Below are 23,934 nucleotides of genomic sequence, written 5' to 3'. Positions count from 1 at the left end.
CCACATGTAAGTGAAATTATTCATTCTACATACTTTTTTTGTAAATATTTATTTTATTTATTTGAAAGCCAGAGTTATAGAGAAGTAGAGACACACACACAGAGAAAGAAGTCTTCTGTTCTGCTGTTTACTCCTCAAATGATCGAAAAGGCCAGAGCTGAGCTGATCCAAAGCCAGGAGCCAGGAGCTTCTTCCAGGTCTCCCATGTGGGTGCAGGGTCCTAAGGAGTTGGGCCATTTTCTACTGCTTTCTCAGGCCATAGCAGAGAGCTGAATCGGAAGTGGAGTAGCCAGGACTCAAACAGGAGACCATATGGGAAGCCGAAGCTGCAGGCTTCAACCTGCTGCGCCACAGCACGGGCCACTCTACACACTTTTATGTTTAGATTCGTTCACACATTATAGGCGAGATTCCTTCATAGGGTTGCATGCAGTGTAGTTCATTGACTTCCTTTGCTGTAGACAGTATATTAATAAATATACTATATTTTATTTATAAAATTCCAAATACTACTACTGTTATCAAAATTTAGAATACACGCATTTGCTCAATTCTCTTGTGAATAGAATGGGATTTGGCAGTCATGAGTTACTAATATACTTCATGGGGGTAGATGCAGACTTATTCCAATTTTTTTAGAATCTTGAAATACACAGCCCGTGCTTGACTTGACTCCCAGGTTGTCTTACACAGTCTTTGACATCTACCTGATAGAGACTGCACCTTTATAGCCCATTTACTTGCAGTCCACATGGCTTCTCTCAGGATTCAAACGGATGCCAATGGCTCTCCTAGGCGTATATTGCATATGGCTGGTCACTATCTGTTTGGAATCCCCTCCTTGGTTCCACTCCAACAGTTCCACTGGACATTGCCCCATCGGTGGATTCTTGCAGGGCTCCAATGCTGTCACAAATGTTTGATTGGCTTTTCAGGCTTTCCTTTTAAGTCTTGGCAGAACCACCGTGAAGCTCTAACTTACACTTTGAGTGCTTGTGAAATGAACTACCACACGAATGACTCCAGGTCAGCCACCATCATGAGTAACACCTGTGCTACCTGAAGCATGGTTCCACCTGATGAGCATTTCACTGGCTGAACTCAGGGAAAGGCATCTAAATGCAGTCTTGAATGAACCTGTTGGAAGCACCATGGAGCGTCAAGAGATCATTCTGCTCTTCAGAGCTTCTTGGGTGATCTTGAATTATAAGCTTCTCCCACTGTCTTTTTTTTTTTAAGATTTATTTTATTTATTTGAAATACATAGTTACAAAGAGAGAGGTAGAGAGAGAGAGAGAGAGAGAGGTCGGTCTTCCATCTGCTCATTCACTCCCCAGATGGCTGCAAAGACCGGAGCTGTGCCAAACCAAAGCCAGGAGCCGGGAGTTTCCTCCAGGTCTCCCACGAGGGTGCAGGGGCCCAAGCATTTGGGCCATATTCCACTGCTATCCCAGGCAATAGCAGAGAGCTGGATTGGAAGAGGAGTAGCGGGGACTAGAACCGGAGCCCATATAGAATGCCTGAGCTTCAGGCCAGGCGTTAACCCCACCCCCCACTGAAAGATAAGCACTTTCTCCTTTTCACAGTGATAATCTCTGTAGGAAGCAATTTCTACAACACACTCTCCTGTCCTGAACATGCCTTTTCTTCTTTCTTTCTCTGACCAAGCTGTGAATTTTCAAAATTTCCCCATTCCGTTCCCCTTTTACTGACACATTTTACCTTTAGGACGTGCCGGTATTTCTGAATCCTGCTGTATGCAATTAATAGTGACCAAGAAGCTGCTTCAATGCTTTGTTGTTTAGATATTTTCTCTTCCAATTAATCTTTTTAAATTTCAGGCTTCCAGGGGCCAGTGTTGAGACACCACTGGGACTCTCTCCAATGTGTGTGGAGTATACGTCCTGAAATGTTCTAAAGACTTCAAGAATCTAGACAATATTTAATAATTAAATAATTTTGATTCATATAATTACTCATAATCATGGTAATGAGGTGAAATATAAAATCGCAGACTAAAATGGTTTACTTATGAATATTGATTAAAATATACATAAGTGAAATTTTTATGTTCTTTTCACAAATGGCAAATGAATTTGGTGAAATTCACATATGTATAATAGTAAAATATCACTTGGCCCTTAGATTGCAAGTTTATTTAACTGGGTAATCGGTGTAAAACCATCCCTTTACAAATTCCTCAATACTCAATTCCTCAGGTTTCAAAAAATCAAGCATTGACATGACTATAGAATCGTAGATAAATCCTGAGAGATGTAACAAGTATAATGGACTTTATAAATAAATTATTGTAGATTTGGGCAGGGAGATAGGATTAGGCTCAGGAGCTGGAGACCACGCCCCCTGGCGCATCAAATCCACCCACCTGTCAATCAGACTACCTAACCATAACCAGTCCACTTTTGGAGGCAAATAAGAGGCATGGAGCAACCTGAGCCTGCCCCTACTCTCTTGTGTGCGTCTCGGACAAGTGGTCATTTGGCCATTTTTCCCCACTGTTCACCCAGGGCCTCTTGGTGTGCAAGGCTGGTTGACCATTTCCCTCCTGTTTCTCCTGCTCACCTCTATATTTGTGGTCACTCCTGCCTGCATGTTTTTTTTTCCACATGACTCCAGCCCGTGGATGCCTGCATGTGGCCCCTGATCTGCTGTCTGGTATGGAACTCCCGGTTCACCTTTCTGAACTTCCTCTCCCTCAAATAAAGCCTTCGTGTTCCCATGTATTTCTCTCACTCTCTAAGAAAATGTTAAACCTCACCATGTTGTCTGCTTCATTTGAGCCCGTGTTTGGAATTCTTGTCTACATAAACGTCAAGGACCCTTGAAATATTAATTTTAAAATATGCCCCACAGTCAAAGAACTGATGTCTAATGAGAAATAGTGGCTTGATAGACACCATGGTGACTCAGAATTGCTTTAAGTGCCTGGCTATGGCATGTTTCTGTAGGGAAATGCCAGGGAGGTTTTGTAAAATACACATTAAGTGAAACTAAGGTATATGAGATGACTTTATATTCTAATATAATTTGAAGAAATTGACAAGGATACACTTTTTTGTGTACATAAATACATATTTATTTACAGTCTGCCCATTTACCTTAGCACACACGGCTTCTCAGTTTCTCTAGGGCCTCTTTCACATCCTTGTTCCGCAGGCTGTAAATCAGAGGGTTCAACATGGGAATCACCAGGGTGTAAAAGAGTGAGGTCATCTTGTCCTCATCTAGAGAGTAGGAAGAACTTGGCCTGAAGTACATGAAGAGGATAGTGCCCTGGAAAATCGCAACTGCAGTGAAGTGGGAGGTGCAGGTGGAGAAAGCTTTGAACCGTCCCTCAGCAGAGCGGATCTTCAAAACGGATGAGATGATGTAACAGTAAGAGACAAGAACTCCTGAAATGGTACTCAGCTCAATGAAACCAAAAACAGTGAAGATCACCAACTCATTGACCTGTGTATCTGAGCAGGACAGTAGTAGCAAAGGAGGGATATCACAGAAGAAGTGATTAATCTCTTTAGACCCACAGAAACATAAGCGGAATGTTAACGATGTATGTATCAATGCATCTGCCATTCCCACCAGGTAAACCCCAACCATGGACAGAGAACACATCTTGGTAGACATGTTGACTGTGTAGAGCAAGGGGTTGCTAATGGCCTTGTAGCGATCAAAGGCCATCACTGCCAGCAGTAAACACTCAGCATCAACAAACATATACAAGATGAAAAATTGCATGATACAGCCAGTGATGGAAATTGATTTGTTCTTGGTAAATATGTCGACCAGCATCCTGGGTCCAATTGCAGTGGAGTAGCAGAGGTCACAGAATGAAAGGTGGCTGAGGAAAAAGTACATTGGGGTGTGCAGCCGGGAATCCAGTCTAATTAAGATGATCATTCCAAGATTTGCCAGGAGGTTAACTAGATAAACAATAAGGAATGTGATGAACAGAGTTACCTTCATTCCAAAGTTGTTCGTAATTCCCAAAAGAAAGAATTCAGTTACTGCGGAGCAATTTTCTTTGTCCATTCTTCTTTGTTCTTGTTCTAAACTCTAAAGCAACAACAAAAAATCAAGTGAGTAATGGGTTTGTATTTGAAATTTCTGGTTATCCATTACTATTTTCCATAACGAAGTCTGTAATCTGTTTCTGCAGATATGTTTACCTTCAAAAATTTCCAGGCAAGTACACTTTTGAATAGAAATTACAGTGTTCCAAAAGTATATAAATATATCTAGCAAAAGAAGTTTAAAAATTTGATCTTAAATTTGTATGGAATTCATAAGGTGTGTGGCTTTTCTTGGCCCCTGTCACTTACTTTCAGAAAGTGGCTTTGAATAAACTGAAAGCTGGCTCCTCTCAAACTCTTATGAAAGATATTCCAAATTTAGAGACACACTAGAAGACAAGAGTAAACATGGTATATATTTCACCATAAGGGTTGTATTTACTGTATTATTCAAAAAACACAGTTGATTTTATCACTGGCAATGATATTGCATCTAAATCAATAAATCCACATTCTCATAATACTGTTTTGGTGTGGTGTTTTATTTTTGCTGAACACTGAAATGTATTTTATTGCATTAATCTATCATTGTTCATCACTGGTTTGCCATGTATTTATAACTACTTTGAGTAATATGCCTCAAAGAACCACCTATGAAAAATACAAAGATAAGTGCTGAAAAGAATCCTGAATAATAGGATATAACAATAGCTGCTAGTTTTTAAGTTGACCTTCGAGTAGAATAAAATCAGAGAGAAGTAGTAAATGTTCCTGGGATATAGAGGCTTCTGTTTTTTGTTGTTATGTGTACTATTACAGACAGATGTGGAGTTGGGTGTGTGTTTATCTGTTGATGAATTAAAATTAGAATATGGTTGATGGTTTGATTGTTATTTCTTTGACACTTAGATATGGGGTCCACTATATGTGGACTTGAATTTACATACATTGATATTTGTAATGCTTACCTCTCTTATTAGTTGGATAAAATAAGAAAACATTTCAGATATTGATGCACATTATCACTGGCAGAGCAATTATTTTAAAAAAAGTAATGGTTTACTTATTAATTGCAATAAAAATCTAAATAAATAAAATCCATATTATTCTTATATAAATAGCAATTGACACAATTCAAATCACCCTGCTGTGTCACAAAAATATATTTTGGCCATTAGATTGCTGAGTTTACTAAGCTGATAGGAAGTATGAAATCCTTAATTTATAAATTTTTCAATACTTGATTCCTCAATTTTCCATAAAAGATCTTATTTTTCCTATATATTTTTAAATTTATCTATCATCGGCCTACCTGAGTTGAGAGTCCTACTGATTCTCTCCGGTCCTTGAACAATAGGCGAGCACATTTTATTTTTACCTTTAACTATTGGGATTTAATTCTCTCAAGCATCTATCTTCACTGTTACGTGTTACCCAAATGTGATTAATTAGATTCCTGGCTCAGTATTTCCCTTGTGACTACTGCACCACCTTTAGCAGACCCTGAATAGTTCTTTACTAGAGACTGCATTGAGCAATGTCAGAAACTTACTGGGAATTTTTTAACATTATGCTTCATGGCTACCATGGATCTACATCCTCCTCTAATGAAATGAGATATCAGCTCTAACAGAACAGATACGTATTCAGTGCTGTTCGTGTCGTTTTCACTGTTCATCCTGTCTCTCCCATTTCTGAAAAGATTCTTTCACTTTTTAAATACGCGAAATTTATCTGTTGCATTTTCATCTGATTCCTCTCTTCCACTTGAATGTGTTTGTTTTAAGGGGTTCATGACTGTCCACCACATCTAGAATACTGTTTATTGACTTTTGTATTTTTTTTTAATCTGCTTATACACTTCTAACTAGTTTTCCATATTTTATAGCACAGAGTTTCACCAAACAATTCAGTAAATGTGTGAGGTCAAAAATTTGTCATTAGGCTAGTGTATGTTAGATATATGTGATATATATAAGTGTGTGTGTATATATATATATATATGCACATCTCTATTATGTGAGAATAATTAAAATATTCAAAGGTAGACAAATCACAAAATGAGAATGACATTTGAGAAGTGATCCAATATTGATGGTCAGGTCCTTAAAATATTGTATTAAACTCACTTAACTATCTGTTCCTATAGAAACATTTTAAGGGGCCAGCGCTGTGGCGCAGTCTGTTAATGGCCTGGCCTGAGTTGCTGGCATTCCATATGGGCGCCAGTTCGAGACCCAGCTGCTCCACTTTCGATTCAGCTCTCTGCTATGGCCTGAGAAAGCAGTAGAAGATGGCCCAAAGTCCTTGGGTCCCTGCACCCATGTGGGAGACCTGGAAGAGGCTCCTGGTTCCTGGCTTCGGATTGGCCATCTAGGAAGTGAACCAGAGGATGGAAGACCTCTCTCTCTCTCTCTCTCTTTTTCTCTCTCTCTGCCTCTCCTCTCTCTGTGTAACTCTGACTTTCAAATAAATAAATAAATCTTTAAAGAAAGAAAATTTTTAAAAATAATAATTTCCTCTATACAAATTGGATATCAGCAACATACGTATGTGTGTGTGTGTGTGTGTAGATATATGTAAGAACCAGTAAGAGGATAAAATTAATCTAAAAATTTCTGTCCATGTCTGTCATAATTGCCACACTTTATTATATTCCCTGCTTTCTATGGATGCCAAATAAAATAACTAGAAACAAAGTCAGAATATGCTAATCTATTAAGTATTAGCTATGGCTGTTTTTATTATTCAAGCACACAATTCAATGATTGCAACACAAAGTTTATTGCTTGTATACAATAAAATATATACCAACTGGTTATTTATCTATCATCTATCTATTTATTTATTTTGAAGGGCAGTGGTGACAGAGATAGTTCCCATCCATTGTTCATTCTCCTAAATGCCTGAACAAGGCCAAGTAAAAGCCAAGAGCTGGGAATTTAATGCAGGTCTCTCTCATGAATGGCAGGGACCGGGCTGCTCGAGACAGCACCTCTGCCTCCCAGAGTGATCATTAGCAGAAAGCTGGAATCGGGAGCAAAGCCTGGACTAGAATTCAGGCACTCTGATAAGGGGTGTGCACATCTTGAGTGGTGTTTTAAGTTCGGTGCCATTCGTCTGCCCTCTTCTGGCTCTTTAAAGAACACTTTTTACCTCGTAATCTGCATTGATAAAAATTTTGGACATGTTTAATTTTACATTATTACAAATACTGCAGTGGTGAATGTTTCTGTGCTTACTTTTCAGTGATAATATTCACTAACTTATCTTCAGTAAGAAGGTAGGAATAGAAGTTTTTGGCCATAGAGAATTTTATTTCCAATTATAGTAAATATCTCCACACAGCCTTACAAACTAGAATGCTAATTCTTGTTTGTGTTGTTAGTGAATAATATTGACAATTGTTTGACATCCTAAGAAGTGTGTGATTTTTTTTTAGAAACAGATGCCAACTTCCTTTATTTTCAATTTTTCTTATTTACATAAGGGGAACAAATTTCATGTATTGCATATAAATAGATCCTTCCTCCTTCCTTTAGTATTTTTATTTTTATTTTAACAATGAAATACTTTTAGTTCTGATCAAAGTCAATTTCACCGCAGTCATTCTATGGTTGGGTCATAATATGGCGCTGAGGCTTACATTGCTATGGACTTCAGCAATAATAAAATTGGATGTCCGCTACTACAACAGATGCATGAAGTTCTGACTTGGAATAAGAGTCCTGTTCACAAGGTCATGTTTGAAAATATAGACCTTCTGAAACTCAAACTTCCTAGTGAGCAACATTATAACTATTATTTTAGGTAAAAAAAAAAAAACCACTAAAGATATAATGTATTTGTTTTGTATGAACAAAAAGCGACTCATCTTTCTAAAGCAAATTCCAGTGTTGAGAGTTGGTTTGTACAGAAGCAGAATCGTAACTCATAGATAAAGAAGGTAGCACTTGGAAGGGACATCAAAATAATCTAAACCAGCCCTCTCTTTTGTGTGAAATAGAATTGAAGTAGGCAATGTTATACATATCTACAAATATTGTGTTGCTTTTTCATTACTAAGTATAGGAATTCAGCAGCAAGGACGAAGCAAGGAGTGAAGGTATAGAAACATAACAGCAGCATTAACCTACTCCACAAATCTTTGGTAAGACTGCATTTGGATTGCCATATCAATCATTTGTTGATGTGAAAGAAAGGTACAATTTAGAGAAACTATATTGAAAGGAAACAATGAAAATAGAAATGGAAACCCTGTGCTAGTTCAAACCTGTTTGACGTCCTATTCCATATTTCTACAGAATTTGTGAGACAGAAACACTCTAGTACATCATCCCAAACTGTTCCTTGAGTTATCAATGGCTTTAAAATGCTAAATAATGTGATTTCAAAAAATAGTTTCTGTTTTAAATTTTTATTAATATAAAGAGAACAGACTTTAGAGATATAATTTTTTAAATATTTATTTTATTTATTTGAAAGACAGAGTTACAGAGAGAGGTAGAGACAGAGAGAGAGAAGTCTTCCATCTGCTGGTTCACTCCCCAAATGGCCACAACGGCTGGAGCTGTGCCAATCCAAAGCCAAGAGCCAGGAGTTTCTTCCTGGTCTCCCACATGGGTGCAGGTGCCCAAGGACTTGGGCCATCTTCTACTGCTATCCCAGGCCATAGCAGAGAGCTGGATTGAAAGAGGAGCAGCCGGGATAAGAACCGGTGCTCATACAGGATGCCGGCACTTCAAGCCAGGGCTTTAACCCGCTGTGCCACAGCACTGGCCCCATAGATATAATTCTAAGAGGGATATATGGTTATGAAACAAGGGTTTGTCGTCTTACTATTTAATATAGTTTGTTTGCACTTCTATAACAAATAGCAAACACTAATTCTCTTTTAAAAGATGGAAATTTATCTTTCACAGTTTTATAGACTGGAAAGTCCAAATCAGAGCTCTGGCAGACTTGGTGTCTGGTCAGAACGCATTTTTAAAAATCATTTTAAAAATAATTTATTTACTTGAAAAGCAGAGTGACAAAGAGGGAAAAACACAAGTACAAAGAGCGATCTTCTGTCACTGGTGTACTCCCCAAATGGCTGCACCAGTAATGTCTGGTCTAGGCAGAAGCCAGCAGCCAGCAGCCAGCAGCTGGCAACCAGGAACTCTAACCTGGTCTCTTAATAGGCTAACCCAATTACTTGGGCCATATTCTGCTGCCTTCCCAGTGCATTAGCATGCAGCTGGATCAGAAATGGAGTAGCCAGGACTTGAACTGGCACCATGGTATGGGATGCTGATGTAGCAAGCAGCAGGTTAACATGCCGAGTCACAACTCCAGCTCCTTGGTGAGAGTTCTTTACCAGTTTATGGAAAGCTCTATCTTTTTGCTCTCCTGCCATGACAGAAGATACAAGAGAGCACTCAGGAAATATTTTATAGGGAGCTTAACCCTTTTGTGAGCACTATGCCTTGTAAAATCATCACCTTTCAAAAGCTCACTTTATGAATTAGAATTACATATGGGAAAAAACCCATAGCGGTAAGTCATACTTGCTAAACAGCATGGGTTAATTGAGAAAATAATGGTGTAGGCAGACACCCATAAAGCCTTTGTGTAACACAAAAATCTGTCAGGTTTTTCCCATCATGATACCTTCTAAAACCTATGGCATTTCCCCTCAGTCTCCTGGAAAGCAGAGGAACTTCTTGGGTTTTACTTCTATTCTGCAATGTTTTCCTTGAAGGATGTTTCTCATTGTCATCCGAGAAACCTTAAAAGTTCAGTAGTTTTAGCTGCTATAATTATAAAGTATAATTAACAGTGGCCTGGTGTCTTATACAGTCCTTCAAACATATGGCCATATCCATGTTTTCTCAACAATTTAGAGATATAGCCCTTAGGAAACTAGAGAAGAGAATGAGAACAGGCAAATAAACACATCATACACAGATGTAGGCTGTATAGTTCTCATGGAATTTTTATCTATCTCTCTATACACTCATTACCTTGGTATGCATAAACATTTTATTAATTTCACAAAAGTGATTTCTATGTATCTTCTATTTAAGTGAAAAATGTTCATGTAAAACAGAATTGAAAGGTTTGTTTATCATGGTGCAACAATTTTTGAAAACCATGCATACAAATGGTCTTCTAAAAGTCCATGAAAATGCATACTATGAAAAATTAACCATACACTGCAAAATATGTTTCACCAAAGTAAATATACTTTCACTCCATTTTCCACAATCTTTTTCAAGTACTCTCAAATAAATAAATAACCATTAGTTAATTTGATTGACATATAATAAGGTTCAAAATGCTTCGGTTATCTGGTAATTTTATTATTTATACATTTCCTATTTGGTGTCTCACATGAGAAGGTGCTTTGGAGATAGGAATGGGTGGCTCAGTCTTTGAACAAAGAATATTTGCAATGTCATACTGAAGACACTGGTTTACTGGTTTAAGAAATAGGACAATAGTACTAAGTGCTTCATTAAGGAAAGGTTGTTTAGAAACCACAGAGAATTATTTTAAAAAGGTTGATAAGTAAGTAAATTTCCCTGGAGAAATGATGGAGAAGTTGAAGATTGTCATGAGTGGAACCGTATGCATTATACTAAGATCCTTTCATTTACTTTTTATAACCTAAACTGGTTGCTCTTCTTTGCTTCCCAGGCAGCATGGACCTGTTCACTGCTAGACAGCTTTAATGTGAAAACCTCCACCTACAGTCCTTTTTTAATCCCACTTGTATCTTTCTACATCTGAGACTTAATATCTCCATCCCAAGATGACTTTCTCCTGCACATTGGATGTAGAAACTTTGCTCCATATTAGAGACAATGGCCTTTCAATTTAATAATTTTGAAGGACATTGTGAATTATTTAATGTTCAGTTTTAATGTCTCTTATTTCCACTAGAATGTAAAATTGGGTAGTACAGAAAGTACAGGATTTATCATAAAATATAAAATATCTAAATGTTCATATACGCAATTATTGAACAATTAATGAATCTAAATATAATTGAAATAATGCCACAATGAAATAATAAATAAATCTTTGGAATGATTGTAAGCTATAAATTATCCATAGAATGTGTTTCAGTTATTAATTACAGACACATACCAAAAAACAATGTTTAGAGAAGTGCATTATTTTTTAATCATCAAACTTTACTATAAGTTCTCATATTCTTAAGCTGTTACTTTTTTGTGTGTACTAACGACAAATACTATTTTAAAACAACACGAATTGTTATTAACATATGTGTACCTAGGTCTAATGTATATATTTAAAAGCACCTTTTATTTTTCAGTTTGTCCAGAGCCTGTTTCACATCCTTGTTCCGCAGGCTGTAAATCAGAGGGTTCAACATGGGAATCACCAGGGTGTAAAACAGTGAGGTCATCTTGTCCTCATCTAGAGAGTAGGAAGAACTTGGCCTGAAGTACATGAAGAGCATAGTGCCTTGGAAAATCGCAACTGTGGTTAAGTGGGAGGTGCAGGTGGAGAAAGCTTTGAACCGTCCCTCAGCAGAGCGGATCTTCAAAATGGATGAGATGATGTAACAATAAGAAACAAGAACTCCGGAAATAGTACTCATTTCAATGAAACCAAAAACAGTGAAGATCACCAACTCATTGACCTGTGTGTCTGAGCAGGAGAGTAGTAGCAGAGGAGGGATATCACAGAAGAAATGATTAATCTCTTTAGACCCACAGAAACATAAGCGGAATGTTAATGATGTATGTATCAATGCATCTGCCATTCCCACCAGGTAAACCCCAGCCATGAGCAGGGAGCACACCCTGCTGGACATGTTGACTGTGTAGAGCAAGGGGTTGCTAATGGCCTTGTAGCGATCAAAGGCCATCACTGCCAGCAGCAGACACTCAGAGTCTGCAAAGATACAGAAGATCAGGAACTGCAGAGCACAGCCATAGAAGGGAATTGACCTGTCTGTGGCAAATATGTCCACCAGCATCCTGGGTCCAATTGCAGTGGCGTAGCAGACGTCACAGAAAGAGAGGTGGCTGAGGAAAAAGTACATTGGGGTGTGCAGCTGGGAATCCAGTCTAATTAAGATGATCATTCCAAGGTTTGCCAGGAGGTTAGTGAGATAGACAAGTAGAAACACACTGAAAAGGATCAGTTTGGTATCCGTGTCAGTAGTGATTCCCAAGAAAATGAATTCATTCAAGGATGAGCAGTTTCCTCTGTCCATTCTTCTTTGTTTTCTAATGTATGAAAAAATGACAAAACAGGTAGATGTTGAATTCTTCTATACATCCATATATGGAAATCACCAGTAGCATCTGTATTTTTGATTTTAGTCCTCAGAAAAATAATCTGTTGTGTGTTGCTCTGTAAACAAGCAATGCATCTTTTTGGCAATAATAAAAATATCTGAATAGAGAGCTGGGAATCTTTGAAATCTAGGTGTCATTCATGAAGTATGAGACTTTCTACAGGTTCCTTCATTTCTCTGCCTTATTCTTCTTGGTCCTGGAGGAATACTCACACTTTTTTATTGTATTGCAGTCTCACTATATCTTCAAAACCTGTGCAGGGAGAACCAGTCTTAGAAAGGTGCATTCGTGGAAACAAGAGCATTATCTAATTTTATGTTCTTCAGAGGTTAGAAGGTCATTGTATTAGTTTTGAAACAACGAACCTGTTGATTACAAATAACAGAAAATTACTAGGCACATTTCTTAGTCTAATTTTTGTCTTTATTATTGGATAGAAGTGATAAATATTTATTATTGACTTATCTTATGGAAAATTTTTGTGGATTTACCACAGTGCTCATTATCATTTGTAGCTGGGATCTGAAGTCAAAGAAGAGCCTCTAGACATCTAAAAGATAAAAGCTAAGCACAAAATTAAACTTCACAACCTCACATATATTTTATATTTTTTAAAAAAGTTTTACTTTTGTATTCAGGAGTCAGAGAAAGACAAAGAGACACAGACAGACAGCTGCAGATAGGGAGAACTCTCACCCACTGTTTCAGTCCATAAATAACCACAATATCTGGGACAGGATTTATGTCAAAGTCAGGAGCCAGGATCAATCGTATCTCTTGTGTGGATTACAGGAATCCAAGTACTTGAGCCATCATCACTACCTAACATCAACAGAAATCTGGAGTTGGGGACCAGGCATACATCATAGAATGTGAGACCTGGGATTCTTAAGTGCCAGTGAAACACCTGCTCCCTGCACTGGTTTCTAAATGCACTAGACTTTGTCTTAAAAATGAAGATGCAGTGAGGGACAATAGGATTTCAGAGATATATGGGCTTCTCTTCCTTCACCTCTGTGTCTGTGTTTGTGTCATCTATTTAGATATGTGTACCTCCTTATGTGTAAGAATTAATATATAGGAATTGAATATTTGTGAGCTTTTTAAGCGTAAGTATGCATAATCTGTGGTCCACATGGATTTGAATTTGTACATATTATTTGCAACATGACACATCAATTATTAGTTAATTGACACACAGAACCCCACTTCCTAAATTCACATATAAACTCACCCCATGCTACAAGGATTAAAACATTTCTAATGAACCTAGATTACAATAGCAAGTAAAGTACTATTTTGTGAGCATTGTTTTGTTCAGAGAACATACATCTGAAAAGAAAATATTATTTTAGCTTATAGAATTTCAAAATACATTCAATTATATAAACTCTTATGATTCATTTACAAACCACTCATGCTTTTCTTCAAGAAAAAGGTATAATTTTCACTCTATATTCTGAATTCTAAAATTCAGGACCTTACCTGAGGTGACCAGATCTTCAGTAGCTGAATGCTAGGCACATAGCATTTTATTTTACCTGATAGCATTTGGGACTTGAGTCTCTGAAGCGACGTCCCTCAGGTTTGGGATTATGAAAACGTGATCAATTATGTTTCTGGTTCTGTATTTTCCCCTGTGAATATATCCATATCTCTGGAAATGAAAAGTTTATTTCTTCATTACTGTCACCCAACTTCTGTGTGTCAGGATGAAAACTTCTAATTAGTTTTATATTATAGAAGCATTGTATACATACACAGGCTTATACGATAGGATATAATCTACATCATCCTTGTCCAGTTAAAGCAGAATCTAATGAAACTCAACACCCTACTTGATCATTTTGAAACCCGTTACATTGTTATTTTTTCTTCCATTGATGAAGCAATCTTTTTTTTTTAATTTTTAATTTTTTTTGACAGGCAGAGTGGACAGTGAGAGAGAGAGACAGAGAGAAGGGTTTTCCTTTACCGTTGGTTCACCCTCCATAGGCTGCCGCGGCCAGCGTGCTGCGGCTGGCGCACCATGCTGATCTGATGGCAGGAGCCAGGTGCTTCTCCTGGTCTCCCATGGGGTGCAGGGCCCAAGGACTTGGGCCATCCTCCACTGCACTCCCGGGCCACAGCAGAGAGCTGGCCTGGAAGAGGGGCAACTGGGACAGAATCCGGCACCCCGACCGGGACTAGAACCCGATGTGCTGGCGCCGCAAGGCGGAGGATTAGCCTAGTGAGCCGCGGCGCCGGCCCATGAAGCAATCTTTTTCACCATCTTAATGGACTACTACTTGCTTTCAGTGATATTTTTAATGAGATATAATGTGTGCACTTTAAAATTCCCATTTTTAAAGTGAATACCTCTTTGGATGTTAATCCTCACGTTTTCATAATTTTTTGCAGAGTTTATCATGATCTACACACAGAGAGTTTTCTTCACATTCACAGGGAGCACATCTCCATTAGCAGCCATTCAAATGGCTCCTCTCCCCTTGGCCCCTGAAAACTATAATCACCATTCTGGCTTGATATGTTTGGGTATTCTGGGCCTCAAATATAAACAACATTGCAGAACATGAGGCCTTTTGTGTTAGTCTTCTTTCAGTTAGCATCATGCTCTCAAGGACCCCTTTTGTGACTAAATCACGTTCAATTTTATGGATGGAATACTTTTTGTTTCTTCATGCAACATATGATGAATGTCGGGCTTGCCTGTGCCTTTTGACTATTAGGAACAATAATGCCATAAACATTCATCCCAATGAAGCTAAAAAATATCACTTACTTCACTAACTGAAATCATATTCTCATCCCCCAACCATCCACAGATTAAATGTCCATGTCACATTCTCTACACTCAGTCAATTCTTCCTTTAATTATGTATGAAGTACTCATGTCAGAATTCTCTTCTATATTTAAGGCTGTATGTGCTTTAAATTCCCTCTGTCCTTAGTTAAAGAATTTGCAAACATAATTGTATACTAAATATTTTTAACTACTTTAGGCTGTGTAATGTGTAGAGTAGTAAACAAACAGCACACATTCTGTGGGTCTTAGGATTTTTTTTTTTTTTTACTATGAAATCTCCTGTGTAAGAATGACTCATTTACGAATTGTGCTTTGGGGCCAGCGCTGTGGCTCACTAGGTTAATCCTCCGCCTGCGGCACCAGCATCACATATGGACGCTGGGTTTTAGTCCTGGTTGCTCCTCTTCCAGTCCAGCTCTCTGCTGTGGCCCGGGAGGGCAGTGGAGGATGGCTCAAGTCCTTGGGCTCCTGCACCCGCGTGGGAGACCAGGAGGAAGCACCTGGCTCCTGGCTTCGGGTGGGCATAGCTCCGGCCGTCGTGGCCATTTTGGGGGTGAATCATGGAAGGAAGACCTTTCTCTCTGTCTCTGTCTCTCAGTGTCTAACTCTATCTGTCAAATTAAAAAAAAAAAAAAAGAACTGTGCTTGCATGAGTTTGCTAGCAATCTCAGTTTAATGCCAGATATTCCCTTACTTGGAAACATTTATATTTTCTCATGAATGATAGAACATTTGACGATGTATCACTGAACACGATAGGTTGTAGAGTAGCAAAGATGAGATTTTTCTACTTCTATTACTAAGGACAGAAGGGAATTTAAAGCACATACAGCCTTAAATATAGAAGAGAATTCTGACATGAGTACTTCATACATAATTAAAGGAAGAATTGACTGAGTGTAGAGAATGTGACATGGACATTTAATCTGTGGATGGTTGGGGGATGAGAATATGATTCCAGTTAGTGAAGTAAGTGATATATTTTAGCTTCATTGGGATGAATGTTTATAGCATTATTGTTCCTAATAGTCTACTTCTCTTGATGTTACACAGTGTAGATACTGACACTAATAAATGCCCGTTTTTGCTATGAATTTAAGAAGCATAAAAAAATCTATGTTGAGGAGCCGGCACTGTGGCGTAGTAAGTCAGGCTTCTACCTGAATCAATGATGGAGGATTCTCTCTCTCTCTCCCTCCCTCTCTCACTCTCTCTCTTTCTCTCTCTCCCCCTGCCTTTCAAATAGATAAATCTTTAAAAAAAAAAACTATGCTGAAGGATTTAATTTTTTATAGCTTATTTGTATTCCATAGTGTATATATACCAGAATTTATTTGTCTAGTCATCAGTTGATGGACATCTGGGTTGATTCCATATCATAGCTATTTGTCTGTACTCTTGAGGAACAATGTTTTTTTCTGCTTACTACCTGTTGAATGCTTTATTTAGTGTAGGGTTATGCTTGTGATTGTGCGAACTGATAGTGTGTCATTGTAAAAGTTAATTATAAGATAGGAAGGAGGATAAGGGTGGGAGTAAAGGATGGAAGGAAGGTAAGGTGGGAAGTGTAATTGTGCTGTTAAAACCGTGTATATGAAACGCATGCAATTTGTTCACTCTATAGACATAAGAAATTTTTAAATGCTGTGTTGAGACACAATGTGTTTGCTCCTGGTGCGTGCGATGTTCCTTAATCTTGGCTAAGAAAACACTGAGTATGCTTAACCAAGGATGTGACACACATTTACAAGGAACATTACAAGACAATAATGAAATAAATTGAAGATGAACACAAACAACTGGGAATACTTCCATGTTCAAGGATTGGAAAAATTAATATCAAAATGTTCATACTGCCCAAAATGATTTAGTGATTCATTACAATTCCCTTCAATATGCCAATAATATTCCACACAATTAGAAAAAAAAATCCTAAAATTAGTGGGGAAACACAAAAGGCCCGGAATTGGCAAAGCAACACTGAACAGCAAACATCAAGATGGGGACAGTTTTTGGTGCATTGGTTTAAGATATCTGAATCTCATATCTGAGTGCTGGGTTCAAATCTGATCCTGATTCCAGTTTTTAGCTAATTCACACCCTGGAATTCAGTGGTGATGACTCACGTGCTTGCATCTCTACCATTTATGTGGGAAACCAAAACTGAGTTTCCGACTTTCAGCTTAGACCAAGCTTTGGCTAAGACCCAGCCACTGGAGGCATTAGAGTGCATATCACTAGATGGGGAATTGCCCTCTCTCTCTCCCCCCTGCCTCTCTCCATCTCATCTCTATCTCTGCCTTTCAATTAAATAAAATGTGTGAACAAGCAAAAGCAGTTGAAGACATCACAATATAAAATTTCAAGACATGCTATAGGTCTATTATAACAAAAATATGATACTGGAATGAAAAATAGATATATAGACTTATGAAACTGAATAGCAATCCTAGAAATAAATTCAAACATTTACAAACTTAATCTTTGAAAAATACACTAAAACACTTCCTGAGGAAAGCCAGTCTCTTGCATAAATTGGCAAATTTGAATTTCTACATACAGGATTTTGAACAAGATCCGTTACCTTACACCTTATACAAAAATCAATTCAAAATGGATCAAGGCCAAAATTTAAGGCCTGAAATTATGAAACTACTAGACAAAACATACAGGAGACACTCATATACACAGTGAGTTTTTGGATAAGACCTTCAAAACATAGACAATAAAAGCAATACTAGTCAAATGGGATGTATCAAATATATATATTTAAATATGTAAATATATACCATCAAGCTTTATGCACACACACACACAAACACACACATAGCATAACAGTTTGTGGATACCACACTATTTGGTATTTGGATATTTATAAGTATCTTCACTGAAGAATACCCCTAACATAATCATACAGCATTTTTTCTTCACTTGAGGATCTGCAACATGATATATCCCATGATTATATTATGGAATATTAATATTTCCACTACAGAATTACAGAAAAATAGTATACATAAAATTTACACATGAAATTATATTGCAAAATGTTGAAAATTGTTAAATCTTTGTGTTATCATTAGTGCTTCTTTATATTTTTCTGCATTTCTAGAAGTATTTTAAAATAAAAATTTTAAAGGAAAAAGGCTGTAATGTAAGTATGCATGTGTAGCTTTCAATCTTGGTGGGGCCCGCACTGTGCATAGCTGGTAAAGACACCGACTGCAGTGCCGGCATCCCATGTGGGCACTGGTTCGAGTCCTGGCTGCTGCACTTCCAATCCAGCGATCTGCTATGGCCTGGGAAAGCAGAAGATGGTGCTTGGGTCCCTGCACTCGCATGGGAGACCAGGAGGAAGCACCTGGCTCCTGGCTTCGGAAATGCGCTGCTCTGGCTGTTGTGGCCATCTGGGGAGTGAACCAGTGGATGGTAGACTTCTCTTCTGCCTCTGCCTCTCTGTAATTCTTTCAGGTACACAAATAACATTAAAAAAAACTCTGTGTTCTCTATTTTCTGAATGAAGGAACAAAAACGTTCATGACAAGCATTGTTGATCACAAACTAAAAGAATCTTAGGGGAATTTAAAACTGAAAAAAAAATGATTTGCGCTACTCTAGTGGATGTTTTTTTACAAAGATTATATGGATATTATATAGTTCATAGTAGATATTAACATCATATCATAAATATCTACTATCATAGAATATTAATCGTGTACTGTAAACTTGTCAATTACTATAATGCATTTTGAAAAGATATGCATTCTCTAGTTTCAGTTTTCAAATGTGTGATTCCCATGTCACAGTACACCATGGTATGTGGGTTTATTTTCCTAGGAAGATGCCAGGAAAACTGCATGACACATTAGGTAACTTATTTCTGTTTGTGGAAACCAGAGAAGGATGTTCTATATATTCAATAAAAATTTCATATAAAAACAATAATTAAAAAAGCAAAACAAAATAAATATCATACTTTGTAATTACATTATATTGTTTAAAGCTATTTAGATAGTTACCAAATTACTTTGCAGTAAAATTGGAAGTAGAAGATTACCAACACAATAAACTGTTGGGCAGCGAATTTATTTGATTTTTGCATTATTGCTCTCCTAACATATTGCCTCTTACTCTTATTTTACAATTCATATAGTAGTCAATGTAAGATATTACATAATAACAGTCAAGTGCTGAAAAGGAACTTCATAGTATTTTCTACACTTCACTCTTAACACAGTTAATACAGCAACCAATGATAAAAGTAGTGTATTTTTCTCCATTTTACTTTAAGCTAACTGAAGAACTATTTCAAGTTACTTGCTGAAATTGATACTCTGCAACCAGGTACAGAGATCACATTGAACCAAAGCAAGCTGGTATCTTCTCTCTTAGTAATCCATTCTTAATAAACATATCCATAAACACTTATTCGGAAATAGTTACTATTTTCATTAAGATAATATGAGAAAATTATCTTAGTTAAAACCCCTAAAAATAACCATTTAAAATATTTAGGCTATTTTTTAAGCAATTTTGAAGTTTTTTTTCAGAATTTTCTAGTGTAATGGTTTCTGTAATACATTTGGTTTTGGTAAAAAGGATTGTATAACTGAATTCCTGTTTGCAAAGTTGTATGTGCACTGGTAAAATTGTTGCAGGTTCACAGGGTTAGTATTTGGGAAAATTGATAAACACTGAATCACTGAATTTTTGTATCTTATGAGGAATCTACCTTGCTTCTTTGAGATTTCTTAGCTGTACCTGCTGAATCTCAAAATGAAAACCAATGTACTAAGTTCCAGGATGGCAGTGGTGTAGAACACAGAGACCACCTTATCAGTGATCAGAGAAAACAGGCATCTGGGCCTTGAGTAAATGAATAGAAGAGGTCCCTGACAGATGGCCACAGAAGTTAGGTGAGTGGCACACAGAGAGAAGGTTTTATTTCTCCCAATGTTAGAGAACATCTTTAAGATTGAGAAAAGACTGATAAAGTGGAGAAGATGGTGCTGATGATGAGGATGGTGATGATGATGAAGATGGAGAAACAGATGACTTCAACTTAGTTGCTACACAAAGAGAGAGCAACTCATTACCTGATGTTATGTGCAGAAGAGCTTAAAAGAGGTAAAGGGGCCGGCGCTGTGGCTCACTTGGCGAATCCTCCACCTGTGGTGCCGGTATCCCATATGGGCGCTGGGTTCTAGTCCCAGTTGCTCCTCTTCCAGTCCAGCTCTCTGCTGTGGCCTGGGAAGGCAGTGGAGGATGGCCTAAGTCCTTGGGCCCCTGCACCCGCGTGGGAGACCAGGAGGAAGCATCTGGCTCCTGGCTTTGGATTGGTGCATTGCACTGGCTGTAGTGGCCATTTGTGGGGTGAACCAACAGAAGGAAGACCTTTCTCTGTCTCTCTATCTCACTGTCTAACTCTGCCTGTCAAAAAAATAAAAAATAAAAAAGCAGTAAAGGAGATCATGGAAGAAGTGTTAATTGACATTTTTCTCACAGTGTTTCAGAATAAAGGCAAAGGATGTATGGATCAGAGAACTCTTGTTGCCTCTGATGTTTTACTAGACAATCAACCATTCACAGATGCTCCAAGACATCACAGCTGTATACAGTAATGAATAACAGATGGCCATATAATGGCTATACACTATGGAAGCCAAGAGCATAAGTGCTGAAAAAATAAAACTGAGGGGCATATTCATAATAGGAAATATTTGTGTGTTTTTACTGTAACAGGAAATTGATCAACATTTGGAAACTGAGGAATAACAAAGGTCTACAAAGGATAGACTGCTAAGGAAAACAATACAAAAGAGTTAGAAGGTGAGGATATATCCTGATTGACAGCATCGATCTAATGTTTCACCATAAAGTCATAACTTACAAAATCATACACAGGAGGAATACTCGATCTGTAGTTCAGGTCAAGATGGCAACCTTAACTGAGCAAACTCAGTTACCAAGGCATAGTTTCAGTATATAAATTTCCTCTTTTGTGCTATTTTCTTTTTTTTCAGAATTCTAACATATTGAAATGTTGTTTTGATGGAAAGACTGTTATTAGATATAATTACAAGGTTTTTTGTATCAGCAAATAAACATATGATTCAAAGGGTAATCGAATAAAGAAAACAATCTTATAATTGTTTCAAATATAAACTCGAAGAGATACATTTAAGAACTTGGTAACTATCCCACTTCATTGCAAGTTTTGTTTTATTTATTTATTAAAAGATTCATTTATTTATTTGAGAGGCAGAGATAGAGAGAGAATGAGAGAGAGAGATCGATCTTCCGTCTGCTGGTTCACTCCCCAAGTGGCCACAATGGCTGGAGCTGCTCAGATCTGAAGCTAGGAGACAGGAGCTTCTTCCAGGTCTCCCATATGTTTGCAGGGGCCCAAGGACTTGGGGGCTGTCTTCCACTGCTTCCCCAGGCCATAGCAGAGAGCTGGATCAGAAGTGGAGAAGCCAGGACTCAAACTAGCACACATATGTGATGTTGGCACATCAAGCAGTGGCTTTACCTGCTACACCACAGCGCTGGTCCCTATTTTATTTTTCATTAATGACTATTTCTTCCACTGGACAATTATATTTTGTGTGCAGGAATCACGGTATGATTTTGACATAAGAGCTGGCATAGATAATTAAAGGAATTATAAAATAATGAACTTGGTTTTATGATCATATAAAATGTATATTATGAAAAATAAATTGATATACATTGGAATAAAATTATATGTAAACACTTTAAAACTTCATTAAAACAATCTGTTCTCTTCATGAGTGGGAGATGGGAGGCTTGTGGGTAGGAGGGAAGTGATGGGGGGGAAAAGCAACTGTAATCCAAAATCTGTACTTTAGAAATTTATAATTATTAAATAAAAGTTAAAAAAATAGATGAACTGTTTCCCTTTATACAAAGAAAATATAAAATAAAAAATTATAACACATTATAAATGATGTAATGAGTTGGCAAAGGGAAAGGGGGCGATTTACAGGAACAGGAGCTAACATTGTCTTGTGCACATATCCTAGTTAGAACATGAGAATGAAATACTTGTGAAATTAATTTTAAAAATCTCTGAAAATGAGTTGCTGATTTGAGAATCTGGTATCAGAGTCATGAAAATTCATGGTTCTGTTGATTCACACCTGCTTTGATAAAAATGTCAGTTCAAATATTAAATAATCTCAAACAATAGAGCACGAAAAGTTCAGAAAGTAATGTAAGTAACTCTGTAGTCATTAGCCAATCCTGGAAATAATTTCCAAAAGTCTCTGACTTCACACTCAAAGATACTTTCTTTTGTTTTTTAATTTATTAAATATTTTAATTCTTTTAAAATGAGGAGCAAAATCACACACACACACACACACAGAGAGAGAGAGAGAGAGAGAGAGAGAGAGAGAGAAGCAGGCAGAGTTGCCATCATTTCTTTTACTACCAAAATGCCCTCATTAACCAAGGTGTAACCAGGCATAATCTGGGAGGCCGGTTTTACTCCACTCCACATTTCCTACATGGGTGGGTGTCAGGGTCTTGAGTTGTTACCTACTGCCCCCCCCCCCTTATCTGCACTAGCATAAAGCTGGACTAAGGATTGGAGCCAAAACTTGAATCCACGCACTCTGATATGGGATGTGGATATTTCATTTGGTAGCTTAACTGCTAGGACAAATGCCTACCTACTACATATTTTCTCTCAAAAACTTGAATTTCCATGGAGTTGGTGTTTACTGTGTATGAAGAAAGAGATTAAATAACTAAAAGCAACTTACCTTGGGACCACAATATAAAGGGAAGCGCCATCTACAAATAAAAAAATGAGACAAGCAGGGTGGTTGTGATATAGAATGTGTTCTTTTTTTTTATTTTTTTGACAGGCAGAGTGGACAGTGAGAGAGAGAGAGAGACAGAGAGAAAGGTCTTCCTTTGCCATTGGTTCACCCTCCAATGGCCGCCGCGGCCAGCGCGCTGCGGCCTGTGTACCATGCTGATCTGATGGCAGGAGCCAGGTACTTATCCTGGTCTCCCATGGGGTGCAGGGCCCAAGCACTTGGGCCATCCTCCACTGCACTCCCTGGCCACAGCAGAGAGCTGGCCTGGAAGAGGGACAACCGGGACAGAATCTGGCGCCCCAACCAGGACTAGAATCCAGTGTGCCGGCGCCGCTAGGCAGAGGATTAGCCTAGTGAGCCGCGGCGCCGGCCAGAATGTGCTCTTGAGGAAGCTATTAGAGAAGTAAGTGTGCCTAGGCTTTGCATGGATAGCTGGTTACATATACTCTCTAACACATTTTTATGCTGTAAATGCTCTTGATTTTGCAAGTATGTTGTGGTGTGGCACAACAATATTCATTTATAGACTCACTCATTCAACAAGCATTCATTATTAAATTAATTGACAAGTCCATATACAATGAAATCAAAAAATGCTATGAGAAAATATATGTATGAACATTTAAGAAACTATTTAGGGAAATTATATCCAGGTTTATAAGTCCCAGGGATTAACAGACTGAATTCTACTCTCACGGGGCACTCAGTGCACACTGCAATTTTATTTCTGAGAAAGTAGTATTCTTTAGGCATGGAACACTAAAGATAGATCAATTGTCCAAGAATAGGACATTTCAGGTCAATGTTTAAAATAAAAAAAAATCACAGAACAAATTGGAAGTGTTTGATTTCTGGAAGGGGGAATGTGCAAATATGAAATGTTTCACTGATAACAGTTTGACAAGTACCTAAAACATCTACAACGGAAC

The 23,934-nt window shown here is 37.8% G+C and overlaps 2 protein-coding genes across 2 annotated transcripts; both read right to left on the bottom strand.

Moving 5' to 3' along the window:
• Positions 1-3,120: 3,120 nt before the first annotated feature.
• On the bottom strand, positions 3,121-4,053 carry LOC100342102 (olfactory receptor 5W2-like). Its single transcript, XM_002708914.3, has one exon. The coding sequence runs from the start codon at positions 4,048-4,050 to the stop codon at positions 3,121-3,123; it is 930 nt and encodes a 309-aa protein (XP_002708960.2). The 5' UTR covers positions 4,051-4,053.
• A 7,278-nt stretch (positions 4,054-11,331) lies between these two features.
• Positions 11,332-12,276, bottom strand: LOC100342355 (olfactory receptor 5W2-like). Its single transcript, XM_008270944.2, has one exon. The coding sequence runs from the start codon at positions 12,262-12,264 to the stop codon at positions 11,332-11,334; it is 933 nt and encodes a 310-aa protein (XP_008269166.1). The 5' UTR covers positions 12,265-12,276.
• Between the last annotated feature and the right edge of the window lie 11,658 nt (positions 12,277-23,934).

This window comes from Oryctolagus cuniculus, chromosome 1 (genome assembly GCF_964237555.1).
Source record: "Oryctolagus cuniculus chromosome 1, mOryCun1.1, whole genome shotgun sequence".
In the NCBI taxonomy this organism is placed as follows: domain Eukaryota; kingdom Metazoa; phylum Chordata; class Mammalia; order Lagomorpha; family Leporidae; genus Oryctolagus; species Oryctolagus cuniculus.
The sequence above is the reverse complement of the archived record's forward strand: the minus strand, read 5'-3'. Positions and strand labels throughout refer to the sequence as shown.